A 26,685-nucleotide genomic window follows, 5' to 3' on the forward strand; every position below is an offset into this window, starting at 1 on the left:
AGCACACCACATCATGTATGATCCATTACAGCGATGGTTTTGACGGGAGCTAGTTAACGTTAGCTAGTTAGCCAGCTAGCTAGTAGTACCGGTGAATCATGTTGCTAATTGATTTAGGGTCGACTAACGTTAGTGAGATTGGCCTACGTTCCGTTACATATTCATAATCATGAGAAGGATAGGAGTCTGAGGTGGGGATCAGGGGCGGATTTAGGATTGTAGGAGATCCGGGGCCTAGCCCAGATAGGTGCCCACGTTAACGGGCATGGAATTTTTTTTACTTCGACACCACAACCTTTAACTTATACCACCACCTTAAAGCGGACAAAAGGCACTAGAGAACACTTAAATTCACACCCTTTAATTAATGAAGCAAACAATAATAATAATTAATAATAATAATAATAATAATAATAATAATAATAATAATAATAATAATAATAATAATAATAATAATAATAATAATAATAATAATAATAATAATAATAATAATAATACACTGTATTTGTATAGCACCTTTCATACAAGAATTGCAGCTCAAAGTGCTTCACAGAAGTAAAAAAAAGACCGGCATAAAATGAGCACAACATTGGCAGATCAAGAGCAATGCATAAAGTGCAGACATAAAGCATAAAATGGATAGCAGCAAAATAGACAAAGTCAAGGTAAGACATAGAACATTAAATCACATCGTTTTTCATATTAGGATCTAAGATCTAGGGTTAACTCGCCGAACGTTGAGCGCCAAGACCCCCGAAAACCAGAGTATAGTCGGGTTTTCATCCTTGTTTCTTTTATTCGATATTTCCATTCATAAAAACATGCCGGCAGCCTGTGTTATCACTGGGGATGGGTCTGAGATCACAAAAGTCCAATACCGCCGCCTAACGCCTTGCGGCCGCTATTGCACTCTATTTGAAACGATGTGGCTTGGTGTCTGGGCCGAGCTGCGGCCTGAGTCTAACTACTCGGTCAAGCCAAACGCTTATAACGCATGCATCAACGAGGGTCGGGTTCATGTTCAATGCTGGATTACGTTGGCACCTTGATCGACATCAGTACTTGGAATGGCGATCAGATAATTGAAATATTCTTTTCGGGACAGATCCTGGTCAAGGTAAGGACTATGGTATCAATATTGCGTTGATCCAAAAATTCCTTCATGCTGATTGGGGTGTGTGTGTGTGCGGCGTGTTCCGTTGGTTGCGATCAAAGCACGGAGGGGCGCCCCCCCCCCCCCCCCCCTTCATGTATCTATGATGAAACATAATACCGAATACTAAATTTGATTTGATACTCATATTCACGACGGTATAAAACGGAAATGTATGGATGGAAAAATTATCAGTTTTTTGCATCTTGAATGGAAGAAACTCAATGACAATCGACCATATTATTAGATATATATATATACTTTAAAAAATATATATAATTTAAGTAGATTCTGGGCTTTTCAGAAAACATTCTGGGCTTAAGCCCAAGTAGCCACCCCCTAGCCCCGCCCCTGGTGGGGATGTCGAAAGACGACGCTAAACATTTATTTAATGTTAAACTCTGTTGACATTATGCTAACAGTTAGTGGGCTGACAGGAAAGTAACAAACAATATGGTCCGTGCGGAACCCTTATCCCCAACACATAGTTCCGTGGGTGGTTGTTGATCTTCCACAAAAGATGAATTGTTTAAATGTACGTTTAATCCAGTAAGAATAGTACTAGGCTATATAACATACATCTGTGCACGTAGATTACATTAAATTAACAAAAACCTCCATCATACTGCTGAACACCTAGGTCTGGTGGAAGCCGGACTGATCTGCTGAAGAACCACTAGGCTCCAAAGTTGTCCTGACCTGATGAATTAAGACTCCAAACATTGGACCTCATTCTAGAACAAGTGTCTTCTTAAATATCTAAAAAAGATCCCCGCCGGCTTCATGAACTTGTGAAAATGTGATCTTAAACAGCCAAAGTTTTCTCAGCTGCGCTTTCTTGAATGAAGAATGCCACTGATTCACGTGTTCTCCTACACCTGAATTTGCATACATAAATGCCCCACCAGCTCCCTATAAGAGCATGCAACCATAGGACTGCATGCACACAGAATCCACAGGCAACATGAAAACTATTTGCAACAGATTTTTGTTGAGTTTGTGTTATATATGATTGCATGTAACTGCTTAACTGTTCCACAAGAGGGCACTATAGGCGCAAGGAGACGTAGCTATTGTAGCTGACGTCAGGTAAGAGGGTATATAAGGGATTGTTCCCTCCCCCTCGATCTCTTCCCCATCTTCCTCATCTACCTCTCACAGAGAGAGATGGTGCATATGCAATGTGAAATAAACCACGCCGATTAAAGGCTAAAGAAGGACCTTGTCGTCATGAACCTATTATTGTTGCTCCCCAGGTGACTGTCAACAGGTTATGGGCCCAGATCACGGAAGAGCAAAATAATAAGGGTAGCGAGTTTAGCTGAAAGTATAGGCTAGGTTAGCAGCGGGAGCACCGCATGGCTAAGGCTAGGCTAACGGGAGCTAAAGCTACGCCTACCATCAAAAAGAGGATGGCGACAAGAGGAAGGAGCAAGTGGCCCTCGTTTAACGGAAGGGCAGAAGACAAGAGCTCTGGGAAGAGCGAATGTTGTGCTGCATGCACGGAGTGGGACTGAAGACAACGATCTTGACGGCCCCCACGGGAGAAGTAACGGCGGAAGCGCAAGCCCAGGATATCAAGCAAAATGCCGACACATACTGCGAGTAGCACCACTCCTAGACGACACAAGCTTGGGGCTGATATTCCGCGACACAAAGGACAAAGGCAGAGAGAGCCTAAAAGTGTTGAGAGAACACTACATCGGCAGGGGTAGACCCCAGATCGTATCCCTCTATATAACACTGACCACGCTGAAGAAAGCGCACACAGAGACTGTGACTGAATACATCATCAGGGCTGAACAAATCATCACAGCGCTTAAGAGTGCAGGAGAAGCACAGAGCGACGGATTAATGATGGCGATGGTTATGAGAGGACTACCGGAGATGTATAAACCATTCACTGTTGGTGACACACGGTTCAGCGGACATGTCGCTGGGGGAGTTCAAGGCCATGCTGCGGAACATCGAGGCCTCAGAAGACACACACCCGGTCGCCGAGGAGGCGGGAGAGAGGGTACTGAAGGCCCGGGCGGCACCAAGAGAGAAGACCAGAGCTGGCGTGTTGGCGATGCGGAGAAAAGGGTCACCGGAAAGATAACTGCACAAAGACTGTTTGGTGTAGTTTCTGTAAAAGCACGGGGCACACAGACAAAGCGTGCAGAAAGAAGCGTGACCAGAGCGCTCGGTACGCGCATGTGCAAGATGGCGGCTGTGGACAAGATGGCGGCTGTGGACAAGATGGCGGCAATGGTGGACGTGAGGCGAGTCGAGACGACGCCCGGAGAGCAGCGGGACGAGAGGACTTAGACAACATACGTCACCCAGTCAACGCAGCAGCAGCAGGTCCAAAGGAAGGGACTGATCGTGGACACAGGTGCGTCGTCCCACATCATCAACGACAGGAACCGATTCAAGAACTTTGACAACACCTTCGAGCCGGAGAGACACAGCATGGAGCTGGCAGACGGGAAGCGCACATTCGGGTTGGCGCAGGGGAGAGGAGACGCACAGGTATGCCTCATAAACAGTGATGGGCGCCAGTGTAAAGTGACGTTAAAGAACGCTCTCTACATACCCTCGTTCCCACAAGAACTATTCTCTGTAAAATCTGCTACTGCAAACGGTGCTAAAGTGTTCTTCAATGAAGGTAAAGATGTTCTTGTAGAACCTAACGGTACAAGATTTAACATAGAGGTGTACAAGAGAATGTATTATCTACAAACAGAATGTAACGATAATGATATGTGTAATGTCAGTCATGATATTCAGACATGGCATGAGATCATGAGTCATTGTAACTACGAGGATATACTGAAGCTGCAAGTGGTGACAGTAGGCATGCACATTAACGGTTAAAAGCATAAACCTAACAAGGAATGTGATGTGTGTATAAAGGGAAAGTTCACTCAAACGAGGAACAGAAGTCCCACGGAAAAAGTTAAGATACCACTTGAGCTAGTTAACACAGATCTAGCCGGTCCAGTAAGCAATGAGTCCATAGGTGGCTTTAAATATGTACAGTCTTTTACAGATGTGTGTACAGGGGCAGTGTTTGTTTACTTTCTCAAAGCAAAGAGTGACACATTCCAGGCCACGGAGAAATTCCTTGCAGATGTAGCCCCTTATGGCAACATAAGATGCTTGAGGTCCGATAACGGAACAGAGTTCACAAATAGAGAGTTCCAATCACTGTTGAGAAGGAATAAGATCAGACACGAGACGTCCTGTCCTTACTCCCAGCACCAGAACGGGATAGCAGAGAGGGAAGGACGCACTCTTTTCGAAATGGCTAGGTGCAAGCTAATAGATGGTAACTTATCCAAGAGTCTATGGCATTATGCGGTACAAGAAGCCGCTTACACCAGAAATCGGTGTTTTAATAAGCACACAGGCACCACCCCGTATACAGCACTGACAGGAAAAAGATGTGATCTAGCCAGAATGCACAAGTTTGGGTCAGTGTGTTATGCTTACCAGCAGGACAGAGGAAAGCTCGAGTCCAGGTGTGAAAAAGGACTCTTTGTAGGGCACGACAAGGGAAGCCCCGCTTTTCTAGTCTACTATCCCGGTAAAGGGAAAGTGCAAAAACACAGGCTAGTCAAATTTGTCACAAAGACAACATGTGAGAACGAGACACAGACACAGGAGCCAGAGCTGGACTCCAGAGTAGGGTGTGAAGAAAGAGAGACACCACAGCCTAGTGTACTGAGCACAGACATGCAGACAGACAGTCAGCAACCCCCAGAGGATGATGACGGGAAGCACCCAAGGGTGACGTCACGTGCCTCATGCAGTGGGAGATATCCCTCTCTGGAACATAAACCCCCAAAGTATCTGAAAGACTATGCCCAGAGAGAAAGTGACGAGGATGACAGTACACTTACCAGCATAGATTACTGCTACAGAGTAGTGAGTGGAGTACCTCAGACCTTTAAAGAGGCCATGGTGTCCCCTGAGTCAAGAAATGGGAGAGAGCAATGGATGAAGAGAAGAGGTCCCTAGAGGACAACCATACCTTTACTCTAACCAAGTTACCAGAGGGTAGACAGACAGTGGGAGGAAAATGGGTTTACTCAATCAAGGAGGGTATTCCATGTTTAAATACAGAAGTGGATTCCATGTTTAAATACAGAAGTGGATCCCATGTTTAAATACAGAAGTGGATGATTTAATCATCGCAGCAGACAACACTAGAAACCTAGAGCAGGTGAAAAGTATGCTCTCCACCAGATTCAAAATGAAAGACCTGGGTAGGTTAAAACATTTTCTAGGCATGGACTTCGAACAGTCTGCCAGTTGTGTAAAAATATCCCAGAAGAGATATGTGGAAAAGATCCTGAAACGTTTTGACATGCAAGAATGTAGAACCAGGGAAACACCATGTGATCAAAAGCTAGACTACCAAGCAGTGGCGTCCTTTCATTAAAAGGCAAGGTATGGCGAGTAGGGTGGGGGGGGGGGGGGGGTGAAGGTGGGGTTTCCCCCCCTTGGTGGATTTTTTTGTCAAATCAGTTGTGCAATAGTCACTTTTGGTGAGTTGTTTCTATACAATTCAGTTATATGACATTTAGGTATGACACAGGACTACACAAGCATTTTTAGTATAGAAATGTGTCAACAGACTAAAGCAGGGAACCACAATATTTTGCATACGAATTATGCAGAATGTAATATCATAACTGTCTATTACTTTTCTTGCAATTGAGCCAATTTTCCTTAGGTACGGTTTTGAGGTGTGTGTTCAACAGAATGTAGTATCAAAAACACATTCACAAAAAGTATGGGTTACTGAATGCTGAACTGCACTATTATAATCACTAAGCCAGACCTTACCTGTGTCCCTGTATCACTTGTCTCTGCTGCCCTTTGATAAAAAAAACTTCCCTATGTCCATTTTCCTTTTTTTTGGGGCATATTTCAGTTAGTCACAGCAAAAGTCACCTAGTAAAAGTGAGATAATTGACAATATCAAAACATGCTAGGGCTGTACCGAATAGTTAGAAGCTTCGTTCATAATGTTGACATTCGAATTCTAAATAAACATAAAAAATTGTAAAAAAAAGATTATTATTATTTTTTTTTTTACATTTTTATTTGCCAAGGTATGGCGAGTGCCATACCTTGCCATACCGAATGGACGCCCCTGCTACCAAGAGGATGCTCAGAAATTGACAGATGTAAAAATTTACAGAGAAGCTGTAGGTAGCCTCATTTATTTGACAACATGTACTCGCCCTGACCTATGTTTTATAGTGAGTAAATTGTCACAGCATTTTGCTGATCCCACAGAGGAGCACTGGATTACAGCAAAACATGTTTTTCGCTATCTCAAAGGCACAGCAGATAAACAGCTTTGTTTCAGAAAGAGCAGCGAGGGCTTAGGGCTTCAAGCCTATAGTGATGCAGATTGGGCGGCAGACGCCACAGACAGAAGAAGTACCACAGGGTATTGTGTGAGTTTGGGTACAGACAGCTCACTGGTTTCATGGAAAACAAAGAAACAGCCCACAGTGGCACTATCAACTTGTGAAGCCGAATACATGGCTCTAGCTATGACAATAGAGGAATGTATTTACCTAGAACAACTGCTCGAATGAATGGATACCTATGTATATAAGAAAACTGTTGTTTATGAAGACAACCAGGGAACCATTGCACTCGCTAGAAACCCTGTGTGCCGACAGAGGTGTAAACATGTGGATATAAAATATCACTTCATCAGATCTGTCATCAGAGAAGAAAGGATGACACTTGTTTACTGTCCTACAGACGACATGGTTGCAGATGCTATGACCAAGCCTGTCTCCAAACTAAAATTGAGAAGATTTGCAGAGGTCATGTTTGGTGTGTAAAATATTGCCCGTTATGTAATATTGACTGCCATATTATTTTTGATGTTTTTAACTGTATTCTTTTCTTTGAAAGTTGTTTTTGGAAAAGTTGTACAGTATACACGTCATCCATAAGTGGGAGTGTTGAGTTTATGTGTTATATATGATTGCATGTAACTGCTTAACTGTTCCACAAGAGGGCGCTATAGGCGCAAGGAGACGTAGCTATTGTAGCTGACGTCAGGTAAGAGGGTATATAAGGGATTGTTCCCTCCCCCTCTATCTCTTCCCCATCTTCCTCATCTACCTCTCAGAGAGAGAAGGTCTCATGGTGCATATGCAATGTGAAATAAACCACGCAGATTAAAGGCTAAAGAAGGACCTTGTCGTCATGAACCTATTATTGTTGCTCCCCAGGTGACTCTGTCAACAATTCTATTTGCAAATTGTATTAGATTCAAATGTATTGCCAAAATTGAATGTATTGGCAAAATTCTGTACCAACATTAATAATGATCCAGGAAAATACCTGCGTGGGCCTCATCATTGACTGTAGCTCATGCTGTTGTGTACACGTTTAATGCTGTTGTGTACATGTTTAACAGTGTTGTGTACACGTTTAATGCTGTTGTGTACATGTTTAACATTGTTGTGTACACGTTTAATGCTGTTGTGTACATGTTTAACAGTGTTGTGTACACGTTTAATGCTGTTGTGTCTTCTAATAGAGGATCTACAAAACCCCTGTAAATCATCTGCCCTTTATTCATTTGCTTATATATTTTGTACACATGATCTTAAGAAGGTGCTGAATGAGTTCAGTGGCAATTGTTCACGTCTGGTCAATGTTAGCATTCACCATCAAAAAAAATAAATAAAAGATATTCACCTTTGGTTCATTACAATTTACTCAAGCCTAGTAACAGACACAATATTTCTGACACTGGGAATACATTCCATAGATGTCCCTAGATACTAGGGATGTGCATCTCCATCACTGAGGCCGATGCGATGCTCATCTCGATACGGTGCCAATGATACGATACATTAACGATACATTTGAAGCACCGGGCGATGCGATACGATTCACCCCTGTTGAGATACGATACAATTCGATACAATTTGATTCAACATAATGCGATTCAGGGCGATACGATGCGATTCAACACGATGCAAAATAATGATACAATTTTATGGTATGACAGAGGATTTGGTTGTAAGTGATGGGCAAGCTACTTGGAAAATGTAGTAGGCTACACTACAAGTTACTCTCGATTAAATATAGCTCAACTACAATGGAAGCTATCCCCAGATAAATGTAGCAAGCTACACTACAAGAACATGGCAAAAATAGCTAACTACATCGGCACTATTTATTTTTTTATTTTTTTACTTTATGATCAAGTTTCCACCAAACAAATAGGCAGGCAAAAAAAAGGTTCAGTTTGATTGTTTATTAGAAAACTGAAACAAGCCCTCGGTCTGGCTTTTTGTGTCATCATTTTAACATGAACTTGTATTATGTACAAAATGTTAATAAAGTATGAGGAAAGAACTGTGGAAACGTAATAAATAAAAGGCCAAATCAATCAAATAAACACCAAAATATATACTCTCTCTATTGGAATGGAGACTTTTCAGCACAGGATAAACTGCCCACTTTATCAACCAAAAACACACTTCTTCAATATCAGAATTTTAACTAATAATAACTGTCTTACTGCATTTTACTATTATGCTACCATGTCTATACTACCACCAACTATGCTAATATGTCTATACTACTACAGTATGTACTCAGTAACTCAAGAGTATAACACTCAAGCTCGACACTGTTAGACAAACAATACTACTTATCCTTGGCTGCTAGATATGTACCACTCCTGCTGACTTGTTGTACACAATTTGTAAGTTGCTTTGAATGAAAGCGTCAGCTAAATGACCAAATGTATTTAAATATGTAACTCACAAAACATTCCATGGCCCCAAAATCATGTGGGGACCCCCCCTGGGGGTCCTGCCCGACCCACAGGTTGAGAACCACTGCTCTAGATGATCTTTTCCCTCTTAGTGTATGTATTATTTATGTTAGTTTGTTTTTTCTTTTCTCCACCCCCATAATATTGTTCATTTTCACAGCGAAACATGATAGCAGCTATCTGTTAGTTAAATATGTTGACAAAAAGTGCACTGACTTGTGTGCTGTTTGGGAACAGTTGACAATGTTTATGTAAAGCTTTTCATCAGCTTACCTGAATATGTGTTCTCAAGTTAGTGCTGGCCGTGTGGGAAGTTGAGAGAAGCTTCGTTTTTGGCTGACACAATAAACACCTAAACACATATGTTTTAGGCGTTTTTTCAGTCAAACTCATAATTTTTTCCAGATAGGGCCTTGGAGAGGCATTGTTGTTATTGACATCATCTTCATCAATGCCATCAGCCCTGGAAACATTGAATCCTTCTGCCATTTCGCGCGGACTGGTTCATTCATTCATTCTAGGTCTGTGTTTTGATTTGTTTACTTCCTGGTTTGCGGAGCTGGAGTGGCATGTCCCGCCCTATCCTGCCTCTGATTGGCCTCCCCGTAATGTTTTGGCCTAACCTTACCCAATCGTGAGTCGTCATACTCATATCTAAACCAACCAACCAATCATAGTGGGTTTTCTACAGTTTTTTTTTTTTTTTTCTGTTTCTCCGGATAGTAGCGTGTAGCGTTTTGCTGACGCTACGTCACTACTTGATTCTAAAAATAGTTGCACTACAGAGAACGCTACTTGGTTCAAAAGTAGCGACGCTACCATCACGCTACTGAGAAATGTAGTTAAGCTATGTAGCGTCGCTACTTGTAGCTAGCTACTGCCCATCACTGTGTATTCCTTATATGCAGCTTATATTATTATAACATTTTTAATAATCTACTGTAAGACAATTTATATAAAAACTATTGGGTGCCTAAGACTTTTGCACAGTACTGTGTTTTCTATCCACTTTAGCTAAAAACACACACACACACACACACAATGTACACACTACTGTGAGACAATAATAATCACACACAAAGGGATAATGGCTTATAGCAGACTTAATGATTTTATAATATTTCAGATAATGAAATTAAATGTTTATCATCAACTATCCAGTTAGTATTTATATTGTAACATTTGGCCACTTTAAATCATTGAACGTAGAGAGAGAGAGAGAGAGAGCGAGAGCGAGAGCGAGAGCGAGAGAGTTTGAGCGTTCTGATGCTCCGTAGCTAACCACACCATGATGGCATTTAGTCAACAACACAGTTTGAACCTGGCTGGAGGAAGCGATATAAAGAAACAAATTGCCAATAAATGTGAAGTTATCTTTGAACCTGTTGTCAAGCATCGTCAATATACCCCCCCCCCCCCATTTCCTCACTAATGGAACTGGTGTTGCAGAGTCACGTTAGTTAGTTAGATACTGTAGTTTAGCGTTAGCTGAACGGCTAACTGTCTAACGTTAGCCAGCGGCTACTAGTGTTAGCCAGTTGATCAATTCAATTCATGTCTCCTCGACTTCCACTGTTTGTTGATAACTGTGACGCGGCTCTCGCCTTCTGTAGTAGCGAAGCAAAGATAGTATCTGCTGTGTGCAGTGCACTGCTGACAGAAGTGGATGAGAGGAAATTATATGAATGAATCGGTTTTGACCGATGCAAAGACGCTACAACAAGATGCATCGCAAGTTCAACCTGAATTCTAGCCGATGCGCACTTATTCCACCGGTGCACTCGCATCGTGAAAGTTTATGCCGGTGCACCGATGCGAATCGGTGAATCTTAACATCACTACTAGATACCAAGAACATGCAAATGGGCCTTGTAGAAGTGGAGCAATCTTCCATTTACTTTAATTTATTTTTTTTAATATGGCTAGGGCTTAAGAGGTTAAAAAACTAAATGTATGCCGTTTTCTAGAGCCAGAAACATTGAATATGATGGTTTACACATATCTACGGTAAGTACAGTCTGACACTGTTGACCACTGGGCTCAAGGGCATTTCATTATATATACAGTATATATATTCATAATGTAACTGAACTGTATTTCATAATTCCTGGATATGTGACCTCATAATGACATCACACATCCAAACTTTAATTAATTTCAGGGTGTACAGTAAATATGTGTAGACATACGTATTATTAGGCTCAATAATTCAGCTTTATTTAGTTGTGTTCCTTTAGCATGGTACCTCATGGTACCAAAGCACCTCAAAGGCACTAAAAAACAAATTACAAACATCTCAAAACAAGCTAGTCAGACTACTACTTGACCTGACTCCTAGAACCCACCTCACCCCTGCCCACTTTGACAACCTAGGATGGCTTAGAGTAGACGACAGAGTACAGCAACTTGCAATGGGCCTGGTCTACAAGATACACTACGCGACCAAGGTACCCATGTACATGTCAAAATACTTCCCAAAGGTCAGTGAATACCACGATCACAACACCAGAGGGAGCTCCACAAATCATGTAAAACCCAGATTCGGCTCAAACAAGGGACTAAACACGTTTCGCAATTATGCCACATCAATGTGGAACGCCCTGCCTAAAGCTGTAAAGGAATGTGAATCACTACCCACCTTCAAAAACACTCTCAAAAAACACCTACGTGAGACTGCAATTCGAAACTGGCCCCTACAAATGTCCTAACCTAGTTGTACAGTAAATGACCAAGTAAGGCTTTGTCAATATTCCAATGTACAGTGTAAAATGTGTGTGTGTCCCCTTCCCAACCCCCCCCCCCCCCCCCCACCTCCAATGTACAGCCCTCACCCAACCCACCCAACCCCACCCAACCAACCTCCTCCAATGTACAGTTTCTATGCCAAATGTATATACACTCCTTTGCTGGACACTTTTGTATCACAAACAGTACTGTATTTGCAAATCTGATATGTCATAAATGTATAGATGTAGCAGTACTGTCTATCTGTATGTCATGTATGTCATATATGTTATGATGAATTGAAAATGGGGGACCCTGATGTAAACAAGACGAAAGTCTTTCTCTGGTCTGCATCCCCTTAACAATTGTATGTATTGAGCTGTACTGTACTGTACCCATTCTGCAATCTGTTAATAAACTTTTCAATCAATCAATCAATCAAAGCAGCCTTTAACATGGATTCTGCACAAGCAGGTCACTCCAACTGACCCACTTGTTGAATACAGTGGCTCTAATTCTTCGAGTGATTCTAACTGACTCTGTTGAATACAGTGGCTCTAATTCTTCTAGTGATTCTAACTGACTGTATATGTTGAATACAGTGGCTCTAATTCTTCTAGTCATTCTAACTGACTGTGTTGAATACAGTGGCTCTAATTCTTCTAGTCATTCTAACTGACTGTATATGTTGAATACAGTGGCTCTAATTCTTCTAGTCATTCTAACTGACTGTATGTGTTGAATACAGTGGCTCTAATTCTTCTTCTAGTGAAATCTAACATCCTGTATGTGTTGAATACAGTGGCTCTAATGATTATTTTACAAAACAATGGTGTCACTTCTCACCTGTTTTCTCTCCCTGGTCACCTCGATCGCCCTTCTCCCCCCTTAGCCCTCTATCTCCTAGGGAAGAGACAGACAGAGAAAAAACATGCAGACAGACAGAAATATGTTAATAATATATCAAATATGCTGTAAAATGCAGGCTAATCTTAGAGGTGATATATAGATAACATTCAGCCACTAGATGTCGCACTAGAGCACCAGCATGTCATTTGTGACTGCACCGTCTAGCCTGCCTTGGAGCTCACGATTCCTCAGAAAATGGCAAAATGTTGGGTAATTCAGAAATAGGTAGAAATTGAGATATTGGTAACTTTGAGTGCTTTGAAATCTTCTCTATCTGTCTCCTTATTTACAAAAACGTATTCCGACTTGTAAATATGTTAATTATTGTTAGATAGTCCGCCTGTATTATTTCCTACGCTGTGTGGAAAAAAATAGTTTTGTCGTAGGGGAGTGGCTAAGTACTTTCGGTCTCAAGTTTTGATGACGGAGACAGGCAGAAATGACAGCTGGCATAAAGACTGGCTGGCAGTGCACATAGGATAAGGCATATATTATTGAAATTAGTTTTCTTTAATCAACGCATCTATTTCTATATTTCCTATCGTTTCTCTATCTACTCCAGTGCGCTCTGCAGGTTCGGCCATCAGACAGACGCGCAGCTGTACTGCTCAAGCTTTACGGAGGATGGAGAGAGGTGCTTGTGAAGAGAGCTATTATGATTGATGGGACTTTTGTGTTTGTGTGTGGAGGGGGGAGGGTAAATTGCAGGGAGATATTGGTCCAAATATGATGGCAACATCAAAATGTATTTACCCCCCCCCCCTCCCTCTGTGTGTGTGTGAGAGAGTTTTTATAGTTGAAATGTATAAGTTCAGTCTAGTGTTTTTGATTTAATGTTCCGCTGTGATAACTTTTTCCTCTAACAGAATAATCACCTCTTTTAATAATAATAATAATAATAATAATAATAATAATAATAATAATAATAATAATAATAATAATAATAATAAACCTCATTTGTATAGTACCTTTCATACAAGAATTGCAGCTCAAAGTGCTCTACAGCAGTAAAAAAAAAAGACAGGCATAAAATTAGCTAAATAGACAAAGTCAAGGTAACACATAGAAACAAGACAAACGTCTTTCTCAGGTCTGCATCCCCTTAACAATTGTGTGTATTGAGCTGTACTGTACCCATTCTGCAATCTGTTAAATAACGTTTTCATTCATTCATTCATTCACCAAATCACAGTTCTTCATAATCCCAATAGGCCTTTTTATTTATGGTTTGATCGTCACACATAGACATTTTTTAAATAGACAGTAATAAAAGATAAATGTCTTGCTCAAGGCCACTTCGACACACTGCCCGGCAGGAGTGGGAATCGAATCGAGAACCTTCCGATTACCAGACAACTGCTCTACATCCTGAGTTTGCCTAATCGCTCCGTGAGGTGGTGACAAATGATCCTACAGACGCAGTGTTTAATAATTTTTCACCTTTCTGTCAGCTGCAAAGTCTATCTAAGCTACTATGACACATTTCCATGTACTTTAGGATCAGTGTCGACACGTACAGGTCGCTCTAAACCCTCACAGACGGGTGCGTTGAGCTTCAGAAACTGAGCTTCGTAACGAGATCTCATCGGTTCGCATGAAGAGATGAGGAGCACGATTGAACCCCTACAGCAGAAAGTTAGCACCCACCATCGCAGTGGCGGCCGGCAGATAGGGGGCGCTGGGGCGCCGCCCCCTCTGGTTGAGAGAGAGGGAGAAGAAGAACTTGTGTTTTTTATTTTAGATATTTTGAAGCCCTAAAAATAAACTAAACATGTTTAAAATGAATAATAATTACTATTAAAATGCACAATAACGTTAATATAGCATGTATGTAATATAGTTTGTTCATGCTATTCTCCCCTCTCGTTTGTGATTGACGTCACTCTCATAGAACTCTACCTACCTCCAAAGTTGGGCACTAGTCCTTAACGCACACTGACTCGGCGTCACTGCGCGCAAGCGGCCAATGTAAATTAATCAAGGAAATAAATTTAGCCTATCAATGGTCATAAATATGATCTTTGGGGGCGTGGCTTTCTAGCACTCCAAGCAAGCAGGGTCACTGGTGTGTTGTCACTCCCTCCACACAGAACGGAGAGTTTGCTAGCGTACTAGTAGCTACCATGGATCATGGAGGCAGAACATTCCAACCTCGAAAATGCAGGTAAATCCCTCAAAACAATACCTTTTGAGAGATGAACACTGGAGTGAAAGAGTTTCAACCTCATCAGCCTGATATCTCAATTCAGAAACAATCAACAGACAGAGGAAGACAATATACTCTGTCGTTTTCTAGCTGGTGGTAAGAAGTGTTGGCTACTTGGCTAACAAGAAGCTATATGCTAGCTGGATGCAGTCATGTAAATGCTAGGGATGCACCGAATGGGAAATTCTTGGCCGAAACCGATACCGAAAATAGAAAACAGTTGGCCGAAAACCGAAAAGCCGAAAATTATTCATAGAATAGATTTTTTTTTACCAATGTTGTGGAACATTATGATTATGGAAAAATATGATTATGGCTAAACTTAAATAATAAATAATCACTATTATGGGTCCATAAAACATTTATTCAGCACTTCTGAATGCATACAGTACATTAATTCCATCTTTTCTCTGGCTGCCGCAGCGGACATCTGTGCTCTACTGAGCGCACCTTTCTAGTCCCCAGCTGAATGTGCTCGCTTGACTTTGGCACAGTAGACGCGCGACAGACAGACAGCGTCAATGTGAGAAACACAATCCCCCCCCCCCTCTCGCTCTGAATAATATGCATATTAGATCACTCAGTGATTAACCGCGACGGGCATATAGTAAATAAGGATATAAAAGCATGTTAAAGACGCATTTATTGGACGCGTTGCGCGCAGAGTTTACATAGAAACAGCGCGACTCCCGACAGCGCGACATCACCACAACAACACGCGAATAATATGCATATTAGATCACTCAGTGATTAACCGCAACGGGCATATAGTAAATAAGGATATAAAAGCATGTTAAAGACGCATTTATTGGACGCGTTGCGCGCAGAGTTTACATAGAAACAGCGCGACTCCCGACAGCACGACATCATCACAACAACACGCAAGGTTGTTAGGTTGTTTCTGTTTTGGTGATATATTTTCGGTGAAAAAAACTCTTTCTGCCGAAAGCCGAAAGGCCATTTTTTGCCATTTTCGGCCGAAAACTTTCGGTGGCCGAATTTCCGGTGCATCCCTAGTAAATGCCATATGTTGCTTTCCATTCCTGCTTTTTTAAACGACGGGGACAGATGCAACATGCCCATGGACTGTTACTGGAGTTTCTTTTTGAGTGGATTAAAAAGAAAAAAAATGGATTATGGCTTGTGGACAGCTGAATATCTCGCACCCTTCAACTCTTGTGATGGTAAGTCTATGTTTAATTTACGCAAGCTAGCTTTGGCTCTTTTAACAATATGCTAAATATGCTGTACTGAAGTTATTCTTGGTATATACTGTATACTACAGGGCTATTCAACTGGCGGCCCGCGGGCCAGATCCGGCCCGCCAAGCAATTTGAAACCTTTTTGAAGATTTCCAAAAAAAAGAGAAAAAAAAAAGAAAGCGCAAAGCGCTGGTAAAATAGCATGTTAAACATCGTCTGGGAAGGTAGGTGGCGCCGTGGCGGTATGTGCAGTGCCATGCACCCAAACGACAGAAGAAAAAGAACGCTCTGAGCTCTCCTTCCTGCACGTGAAATCACGATTGGGTAAAGTTAGGCCAAAACATTATGGGTAGGCCAATCAGAGGCAGGATAGGGCGGGACTCCAGCTCCGCAAACCAGGAAGTGAAAATCAAAACAGACCACTGATGAATGAATGCAACCAGTCCGCGCGAAATGGCAGAGGGATTCGATGTTTCCAGGGCTGATGGCATTGATGAAGATGATGTCAATAACAACAATGCCTCTCCATGGCCCTATCTGGAATGATTGAATGGAAAAGATGAAGTTGTGGGATGCATGCAGCAGGCGCGGCGCATCTAAGGTAAGTGTAGGAGCTATTAACTATTTTTACATTTATTTAATATATTTATTTGTTATGTGATTTTGTAGTATTAATTTGTTTACGGCCATATTATTTAAGTTATTATGAGTCGCAGCTAAATGCTTTTACTTTGAAGGGGTTCTGGGCAATTGGGAAGCACAGCTGGGTGTATTTAGGTAATTAGAGGCAATAGCACAGTGGGCATCAGGGAAGGTACATGGTTTTTACCAGCGTCAGGAGATCATATAGTTTTCAAACATAATTTTTCTGTATTCTTTGATTAACAGACAATAAATGCCACAAAACTGTCAAATGCTGTCTGGACAATGGACTTCCTGATCTGCGTGAGATTCGCTGCCCTGGTGCTTCAGTGGCTTTTTAGTTTTTATTAGTTGTTGTTGACAAATAGCCACTACAGTAAGGGACAATAATAATGTTGTTGTTTAAACTGCCGCCGTGCAGCATCAGGCATTGGGCTGTGTGGAAACTTGATCATAAAGTAAAAAAAATAATGCATAATGCATTTCAAACTAAACTAGTTCTTTTCTCATCTGATCTCACTGACAGAATGCTCCACTTTCCCACACTTTGTATCTTTATCAAGTCATCAACAAGTAAAGTCAAGCCAAAAGTCACTCAATTAATGACAGATTTCATTGATAAATTGAGGGAAAACTTTGCAAGTCGATTTGATGAATTTGACATGCCCAGAGAATTGATGCATTTTGTGAGAAACCCATTTGCCAATGTAGCTGCTATTTCCACAAAAGGACAAGAGTTCCTTGCATCACTTCACATTGATGAAGGTCTCCTGCAACTTGAAATAATTGACATGCAAGCATCATCTGCTCTGAAGCAGGCACTTGAGAATGAATCCACCACAACATTTTGGATAAAGTGTATTCATGTCAACACATTCCCCAAAATAAAAACGCTGGCAATATCTGTGCTAACAATGTTTAGCTCAACATACACCTGTGAATCCAGTTTCTCTCACATGAATGCCATTAAAACAAGCAACCGTGCCTCCTTGACAAATGAGCATTTGCATCACTGTTTGCGGGTAGCCCTCACTTCCTATGAACCCTCTTTCTCTGCCATTGCCCAGTCAAAGAAGTGCAATCTCTCTCATTAGATGTGTGTATGTAGGCTAGGCCTGTCTGCCCCCCACCCCCCTTGATGTTTGAGAGTTAAGAGTGGACAATAAGTGCTAATAAGATGCTGTGATTTGCTGTTGTTGCACAGACATGAAGCACTTTTTCATAAGCTCAGCTGCACTATAAATGTGTTTTTTGTTCAAGTGTTGATGTTAGAATGTTCAGATGCACATCATGCACTCGTTTGTTTTTTATTTTATTTTTATATTGAAATGTTGAAGAGGAGATGTTGCAGTTGTTGCACAGTCATAAATTAAGCACTTTTTGCAGGAGATGTTGCAGATGTGGCACATAAATGAAGCACTTTTTTTGAAAAGTATACTACTTTTGCAATGTAGTTAAATAAAAGTTGTGAAAATGTGGTTGCGTGTTGTGTCAAGTGTACATATATTCATAGCACGGGGAGGCGCCGTGGCAGTCCGGCCCCTGGCCCCTTGGGTTTCTGACAATGTGGCCCCCTGAACAATTTAGTTGAATAGCCCTGGTATACTAGGTGATCCTTCTAATTTGTGTAACGATAGTGCCTGGGATTCCACGTCATGCTGTGTGTGTGTGTGAGAGAGAGAGAAAGAGAGAGATAGAGAGATAGAGGGGGATACTAATTAATTTCGCCGCGGGGGGCATAATCACCCGGGACAATATATTGGTAACTTGTTTCAAATGACAAGATATACCTATGTGATTATTATTGTACGGATCTGAATACGGGCGTGCGCGTGGGAACATGGACAAATATATTACAGCGATAATATGCTGCTCCCGAGTCCGAGAGAGCGAAAGAGAGAGAGAGAGAGAGATTTGAGCGTGCGTGTTTGTGTTGTAGGCGCTATTGGAAACGTGGCTGCATTGACTGTGATCATATATTGATTGATGGCAATGGTGATAGTTGTACTCTACCTACTTAAATATTCGTACCTTGTACGAAGCTCTGACGTGCACAGTAGGCTACTCAGTGTGTGGTTTCGCCAATGCGTGCACGCGTGCGTTTGTGTGTGTGTGTGTGACATTGTGATACCTCGGTACATGTTTGCTAAATGTTTGGTATAGAGCCCCCCCCCCCCGGAGAAGAATTCACCAGCCGCCACTGCACCATCGGGTCATTGGAGAATTGAAGCGTGCGTCCTCGGACCACAGCGACCTGCTGACTGGACTGACATCCACAGTAAGCAAAGGAACTGACCAGGTGAAGATACTAACCGACAAGTGAGAGGATTCGGAGGGGCGCTCCAGGAGGAACAACATTCGCTTGGGGGGAATTCCGGAGAATCCGTGTGAATTTGTTGCTACTGAAAGAGGTTCTGAACGTGGACAAGATGCCACTCTTGGATAGAGTTCACCGCGTGAGATCCAGACCCAAGGCATTGGAACCACTGCCCTTTATCATGAGGGTTCACTTCTTTCACGTCCGGAATGAGATCCTGCACAGAGCATCCCGCAAGTCCCTGCTGTTATACCATGGAGGTAGATCTTCATATCCCCAGATTTGACTGCTACAGTAAGAAGCGGGCCACCTTTACCAGGGTGAAACGTCAGCTACATGCCTGCCCACTGGGCAGTGCCCAGGCGTCACACTGGGTTTGGTGATCCCAGCCACCTTGAAGATACCCTACCAAGCAGTGTCACACACACGTTCGAGGATCCGAAGACGGCAATAGACTTTGTTCATGCAATTAAGAAAGTAGTGGGGTGAGGACTTGTTATATCTTTAATATTTGGCTATTGTAGTGTGCAATCACAGTGTGATATACTCTCATACAAGGGAGTTGTGTCTCAACCTTTTGGTCATTCAAAATCATTTTACCCTTCTTCTTTGAGACCTATTTTTACTTTGCAATTTGACTACACTGGACTTGATCCACTGCGTTTGGATTTTGTTTACACTATTCGGTATGTCACTATACTATTACAAGTGTTTTGTAATAGTTAGTGTCTTAATTAGTTAGGTTAACAACGGGTTACATGCGTATCTCAGAGGGGGGGATACTTCTGCGTGAACATGTCTTTGTGTCTGCTTTGTTTTTACTTTTTGTTTACTTCGCTTGGTCGCCCTATTGCATTTACATTTGATTGTTATCTGTGTTCATCATTTTGTTTTGTACCCGGCACATGTTTCCAGACATCTACTCATTCCTTTGCTTGTGTTACGACAAGAATTTTGTTTATTTTATATTTTGTATTTGATCACAACCAATAAAACCCCTGAGATCTCTGCATCCTTATTATGGGAGACATTGAAGGCATATTTGAGGGGTGATATAATTGCATATAGTGCATATGAAAGGAAGTTTAGAAAACAACAGATGCGTGACTTGGTTACATTTAGTCAATTGGATACCGGCATACATGCTACCCAACCATCCCCAGATATTTGTAGAGAACATCTCTCCCTCCAAGCAAAAATGTATGTCCTCTCCTCTGATCATGGAGGATTTTTGATTAAATCCAGATATGCTTACTAATGAACATGGGGACTGTCTAGCAAACTACTGGCCCATAGGCTGCGACAGGCCTCTGCCTCACATCAGATTCCTCAAATTCAGACACCTACTGGTTTAACTACAGATCCCAAGCTGATTAATGAGGAATTTAAACAATGGTATACCTCCTTATATACATCTGAACAAACTTCTGACCCCTCTGCCTATGATCATTTCTTTAATTCATTGGATATACCACAGATAAGCCCGGAGGCTGCCACGGGGCAGGAAGGACCTGTAGCAGAGGCCGCCTACTCTATGCAAACAGGGAGGTGCCCAGGACTAGATGGTTATTCTATAGAATTTTAAAAACATTCTTTTTATAAACTGGCACCCATTTTAATTGTATACAGATTAATCCCGGGCGGCCGGGTAGTGCAGCGAACTAAGTGCCCGTCTACCACCACAGAGACAGTGGGATCGAATCCAGCTGTGGTGCTTCCGGGTTGGCCGACCGTCCATACTAACACAATTAGCGGGTGGGAAACCCGGCGAGGGTGGATCCTGGTCATTGTAAACAGCGACTCCTACAGTTCGGTCGGGGCGCCTGCACAGCTAGGGAAGGACCACCCGCATTTCACTGTATGCCCTGGTATGTATGTGACAAATAAACCTCTTGAATCTTTAATCTTCCAGAGGTCACACCTATGATTTCGGCTATGCATAATCTCATTCTCTCCTTACGTCCCACTTCAATACACAATATAAAAAATTATTGGGAGGAGGACTTGGGAGAGGCGATCTGGGATAACATTCTGCGACTTGTTCATTCTTCTTCTATTTATGCAAGACACGGGCTGATACAATGCAAAATTGTTCATCGTGTACACCTGATGAAAGTTAGATTTGCCAACATGTATGACGTGTCAACCCTATCTGTGATAGATGTAATTTGGCTCCAGTCTGACATGTTCTGGTCATGCCCCTCCTTGCACAGGTATTGGACAGATATATATTATACCATCTCTGGGAGTATTGAGACACCATTGACGTGGAGGTCCTCTGCTCCCCCCTCTCACCTTCACTGGATCGGGATTAGAGATGTACTAAAGAAAAGACAAGATGTGTTCTGAGAGGTTCTTCATCCATGTTTAAGAAAACATGGGGGCCTTCCTTGTGCTTGTGGGGGATGTACAGTTCCATACTATTCCAGAATAGCAACTTTTGTGGTGCTTCTTTGCATTAATCTGTGTGTACTTTGCCATGTTTATTATAATAAATATGTAATTTATTTTACTTTGTTGATCGACCAAGTCATAGTGTGTTTTTTTCTTTTCCGTTTAATGTTTTGTTATACCGGGTTTTATAAGTCAACATTGCCTCCTAGTGGTAGGAATATGTTATTTATCCATTCTGCCCACGTATTATTTTTTATTTGAATGCTTCACTTTCGCCTCATGCAGATGTGTTATGTTATAATAGGGTGACCATATTTTGATTTCCAAAAAAGAGGACATGCCCCCCCAGCCTCGAGATACTTAATGGCATGCGTTGCTCATGGGACGACTGGTTGCACTATATTGTAATGACGGCGCGTGCGCCCGCTCCCGCGCATAGATGTTCCCTCGCAAGCACAGACTAAAGACAGTGCCTAATTGCCTCTACGAATGGAATGTAACACATTTCATTCACAAGTTTTGTGTGAATGTATCCGAGAACGTATTTGAACACACCTGACGACCGGCCATATTGTTATGCAAAGTAGTACTTAGCGAGTTGGCGCATCAGTCGAGTGCAGCACATTCCTGTGTGCAAGCGTGTGCACATCCGTGCATGTGCATGCTCTGCTCACAGACTGGTTGCACGGCGTGCAACCCCGTCCCAATGCGTCCCATGAGCAACGCATGCCGATACTCAACGTTTACTCAAAGATGCATTATTGTTTTAATATATTTAAAGTATGCCTCCTCTCTATGGATATACAATTATTATTTATATTATTTTACTGTATATAACACAACAATATCTCTCAGCATGCTTGATTATGCCTAGAATTATCTGACAAATCTCAATGGCACAATAATTACTTAAAAATCAACCTGTAACAAAATAATAGCTCTCTTTTCAAGTCTTACTGGACAAAAATAAATAACAAAATATATGAAATAATAGAAAATAGAAAATCCAGTTAACAAATATCCTTTTCAGACAAATCGTTTTTTTTGCCATGTTTCAATGAGCTATTGTGCAATGGTTTCTGCCGTCTCATTTGGTGTATTTAACCTTGATTAATTTTGTTGGCATGCCATCCCTCTTCCAGTCAAAGTACTGTATTATGATTGGGAATATTTTCACTGCTCCGTGGTTACTCCTGTCTGTAGAAACACCACAGTACTGGATTTGATTTGAGCGCTTCATGTGCGACATCAATCGAGTCGAGTGGGGCGCTATAACACATTGGCTTCGGATTTAGTGCGCGCACTACTGAACTTTGCCTCCCATTTGTTCCGATGGGTCGGTACATTTGGAATTTCTTCTCCAGTTCATCTGTAAAAGTACATTATTTGGCATTGTGAATGTGAGCTGCGCTCCACTCTGTCCCCTCTTCCTCTGTTTGTGCGAGTGTAGTTGTAGAGCCGCCCACAAAGCTTCTCAGGGATTACGTCACACACGCAACAGAGTACCGTAGTATTCTGTGCAATGCGCCAGTCAATTTAAGTACATGCAAACGGTCCGTGAAAGCCGGACATTATCATGAATTTATAAACCCCCCCCGGACGGCCCGGACAGGGTGTGAAAAGAGGACATGTCCGGGCAAAAGAGGACGTTTGGTCACCCTATGTTATATATTATATAAATAACTTTATTCTATCCTTTGTGGGCAATGGCATTTTAATAATGCATACTTTTCCTTGTATGTCCTTAAAAATTATAAAATACTTGATGCTTTCATCCAAAGCAACTTACAAGTTCTGTACAACAAGTCAGCAGAAAGGGTACAACTCTAGCAGCTAAGGGTCAGTAAGATTGTTCGTCAAACATTGTCAAACCTGAGTGCTACAGTCTTGATTGCATATTATAATAGACATATTAGCATAGTAGGTACTAGGTAGGTAGTAATATAGTATACGGTATATATTTATTTTTTATTTTTTTGTGTGTATATGTATTGTATGTATTGAATCGGGAATCAATTATTAATTGAAAATTTAATAGAATCGTGAGATTTCCTGAACCGTGCAGCCCTAGTGTGTGTGTGTGTGTGTTTTCTAACACGTGTATTGTAACATAAAACAGCCTAGATCCACAGGTATATCACAGATATTTATATTTTTATTTTTTTTATTATCTTTTTCCCCCTCCTTTTTTCCGATTTTTCTCCCATCCCACTGTTAGTCGTTATGCCAATTCCCAACCCCCTTCCTGGTTGTTGCACTTTCCCCTACTGTTGGTCCAGGAGGCCGGAGACTGTCACATGTTTTCCTCCAACACATGTGCAGCCAGCCGGCAGCCAGCCTGGCCGCGCAGATTCTCACTGGGAGAGTGTAACGTGTGGGAGGCCGCATTACCTCTCTCCAGATCCTACCCTCGCTGAGCAGGCGCCCCGACCGAACTGTAGGGGTCGCTGTCCACAATGCTCAGGACCCAACCGCCAGCTTTCCCCACTCCCTAATACTGCCAATTGTATTAGTGTGAACGGCCAGCCAAGCTGGTGACAATGCCGGGAGCTGATTCGAACACGTGAACCCGGCGTCTCCAGCGTTGGTGACGAACGCAATCTCCGCTACGCCACCTGACCGCCCTTCTATCACAGATATTAAACAACCCCACCCTAAAAGCCAGTTCCTCTCAAAGCCTTTAGAATCTATGTCATCTCTATCTATACTATATGAAACACAGACCTCCCAGACTGACCGAGGTGGAATTGTCTTGTAATTTGGTCTGTTAGATGCAATAATGACTAAAGGGTGGAACCCTGCATGTGGCCTTTAATTCACATTTTAAAGAGATACATAGAGAGAGGGGGAGAAGGGGGAGAAAGAGGAGAGTGAGAGAGAGGGGGAGGAAGTGAGAGAGGGGGAAGAGAGAGAGGGAAAGAGATTGAGAGATGGAGGAAGGAATGGGAGAGAGAGGGATGGAGAGAGAGAGGGATGGAGAGAGAGAAAGAGAGACAGAGAGAGAGGGGGAGACGGGGGAGAAAGAGGAGAGTGAGAGAGAGGGGGAGGAAGTGAGAGAGGGGGAAGAGAGAGAGGGAAAGAGATTGAGAGATGGAGGAAGGAATGGGAGAGAGAGGGATGGAGAGAGAGAGGGATGGAGAGAGAGAAAGAGAGACAGAGAGAGAGGGAGAGAGAATGAGAGGGAGAGAGAGTGGGGGAAGTGAGAGAGGAGGGAGAGAGAGAGGGAAAGAGAGAGAGAGAGAGAACTTTGAATCAGTGTGTGTGTGTGTGTGTGTGTGTGTGTGTGTGTGTGTGTGTGTGTGTGTGTGTGTGTGTGTGTGTGTGTTGATTGCAGAGAGAGAGAGAGAGAGAGCGCCAGCAGTTGTAATCTAACTATCTCAATCTGCTGTAACCGGAAAGCCATGCAATCAACTCACCGCCATCTTGAATTCCACTCAACTACTGCTAAGTAAAAAACAAAACAAAAAAAACAGATTTGCGGTTTGATGATTGAGTGCGAAACACTATAAGTTTGTACATGGCATTCAACCCCCCCCCCCCCCCCCCCCCCCCCAATCAGTAACCTGGAGACTAACTATTGTTTTGTTTTCATTTGTAAACACCGTCAGCTCCAAACACCACAGAACTCCTCCCTGGGCCGTATGGAGTGGTCCAAGCCTCTCTGTAGCATATTGTTTGGTGGGAACATTGGCCTCAAAGCCAGGAGGCTTGACACCACACATCTGTTAGGACATATACAGATCCAGCACTGAAAAATGTACATGGTGCCACAACCGGATGGGTTTTAAAACAGCCGTTTATCCACTACATCCAAAACCACAGCAAGAGAGAGAGAGAGAGAGAGAGAGAGAGAGAGAGAGAGAGAGAGAGAGAGAGAGAGAGAGAGAGAGAGAGAGAGAGAGAGAGAGAGAGAGAGAGAGAGAAAGGGTGGCACTGCAGGCACACCCACTGATTGTGTGTGTTTTATGTGTTTGTGGTGTATATATGTGCATTTTATATGTATATTTAATGTTGTGTTGAGAGAGAGGGAAAGAGATTGAGAGATGGAGGAAGGAATGGGAGAGAGAGGGATGGAGAGAGAGAAAGAGAGACAGAGAGAGAGGGAGAGAGAATGAGAGGGAGAGAGAGTGGGAGGATGATAGAGGAGGGAGAGAGAGAGAGGAGAGAGAGAACCCTGAATCAGTGTGTGTGTGTGTGTGTGTGTGTGTGTGTGTGTGTGTGTGTGTGTGTGTCAGAGTTGGGTGTTAACTGGTATCCTCCCCCCTGCTGTCCTGCCTGCAGCTCCCTCACTGTCTGAGCCACAAATACCACAAACACACCCTGCACAAGATACACACCCATATCTACCGTTACTTACTAGTTATACCAATGGCCAGGATGACTTAGTACCATAGTGTATTTATATCTGTATCACTGTACATAATTAGACTGTACATACATCATTTAAGCATATATTACCAGTAGCTTGTTGTATGCATCACATTTATAAAGAAGTGATATTTAACAAGTCAGTATCAGTATCACTTCACGTCTGAGGAGAAAAGCCTAAGCCTTGTGAATGAGACGGTCTGGTCTACGGAGGAAATTGGGGCTGACGCATACAGATTGGAGAATCCCTCATATCGCGGCATGCACATGCACTGATGAATTGAAAATGGGGGACCCTGATGTAAACAAGACGAAAGTCTTTCTCTGGTCTGCATCCCCTTAACAATTGTGTGTATTGAGCTGTACTGTACCCATTCTGCAATCTGTTAATAAAGTTTTCAATCAATCAATCAAACATATGCCCATATATGGACCAAGAGAGGTTCAAAATGTCTGTTAGCGTCATCTGAATCAGACAGATAAAGCGATGGTTTTATCCAGATTATTTAATTATTGCCACTTCCACTAAATGTATTAATCCAGCTACTAACTGGGGAGACTGATACATTACAGATAAAGGAATATAGCAGGACAATTGGTTACGATAGATGTTGGGATTCACAGGGATTCCAAGTTAATCTGGGCATGCGTCAACCCAAGTCCTGTCGCAGCCATTCAAAAAACGTTGGAGCAAATCCAAACAGGCTTATTTGGGCCAACTGACTACATTATTTGGAATCTAAATGGGTATATTCTCGCCTGAAAAAATATTAAAACAGTATAATAATGGTTCTAGGTTATACGTTAAAACAGTGTTCGGCCTTCGTCAATAGTCGGCATATCTGCCGTGTGTATGTTGCATAGCAACTGCCTTGCAGTAGAAGCAGCCAGGAGGGCCTATTTTTATTTTGAACATTATTATTTACTAATAAGAATTTACTAATAAAAACAAACATT

At 42.3% G+C, this 26,685-nt stretch overlaps 1 protein-coding gene across 1 annotated transcript in view; it reads right to left on the reverse strand.

Moving 5' to 3' along the window:
* scara5 (scavenger receptor class A, member 5 (putative)) overlaps positions 1-26,685 on the reverse strand; it is a gene marked incomplete at its 3' end in the record, with an annotated part of 446,945 nt that overhangs the window by 106,464 nt on the left and 313,796 nt on the right. Inside the window, exon 10 of the mRNA XM_084314185.1 lies at positions 12,537-12,593. Coding sequence (XP_084170311.1) covers positions 12,537-12,593 — 57 coding nt within the window. The remainder of the gene's footprint in view (positions 1-12,536; positions 12,594-26,685) is intronic.

Source organism: Notolepis coatsorum, assembly GCF_963971535.1.
Source record: "Notolepis coatsorum genome assembly, chromosome: 5".
Lineage (NCBI taxonomy): Eukaryota > Metazoa > Chordata > Actinopteri > Aulopiformes > Paralepididae > Notolepis > Notolepis coatsorum.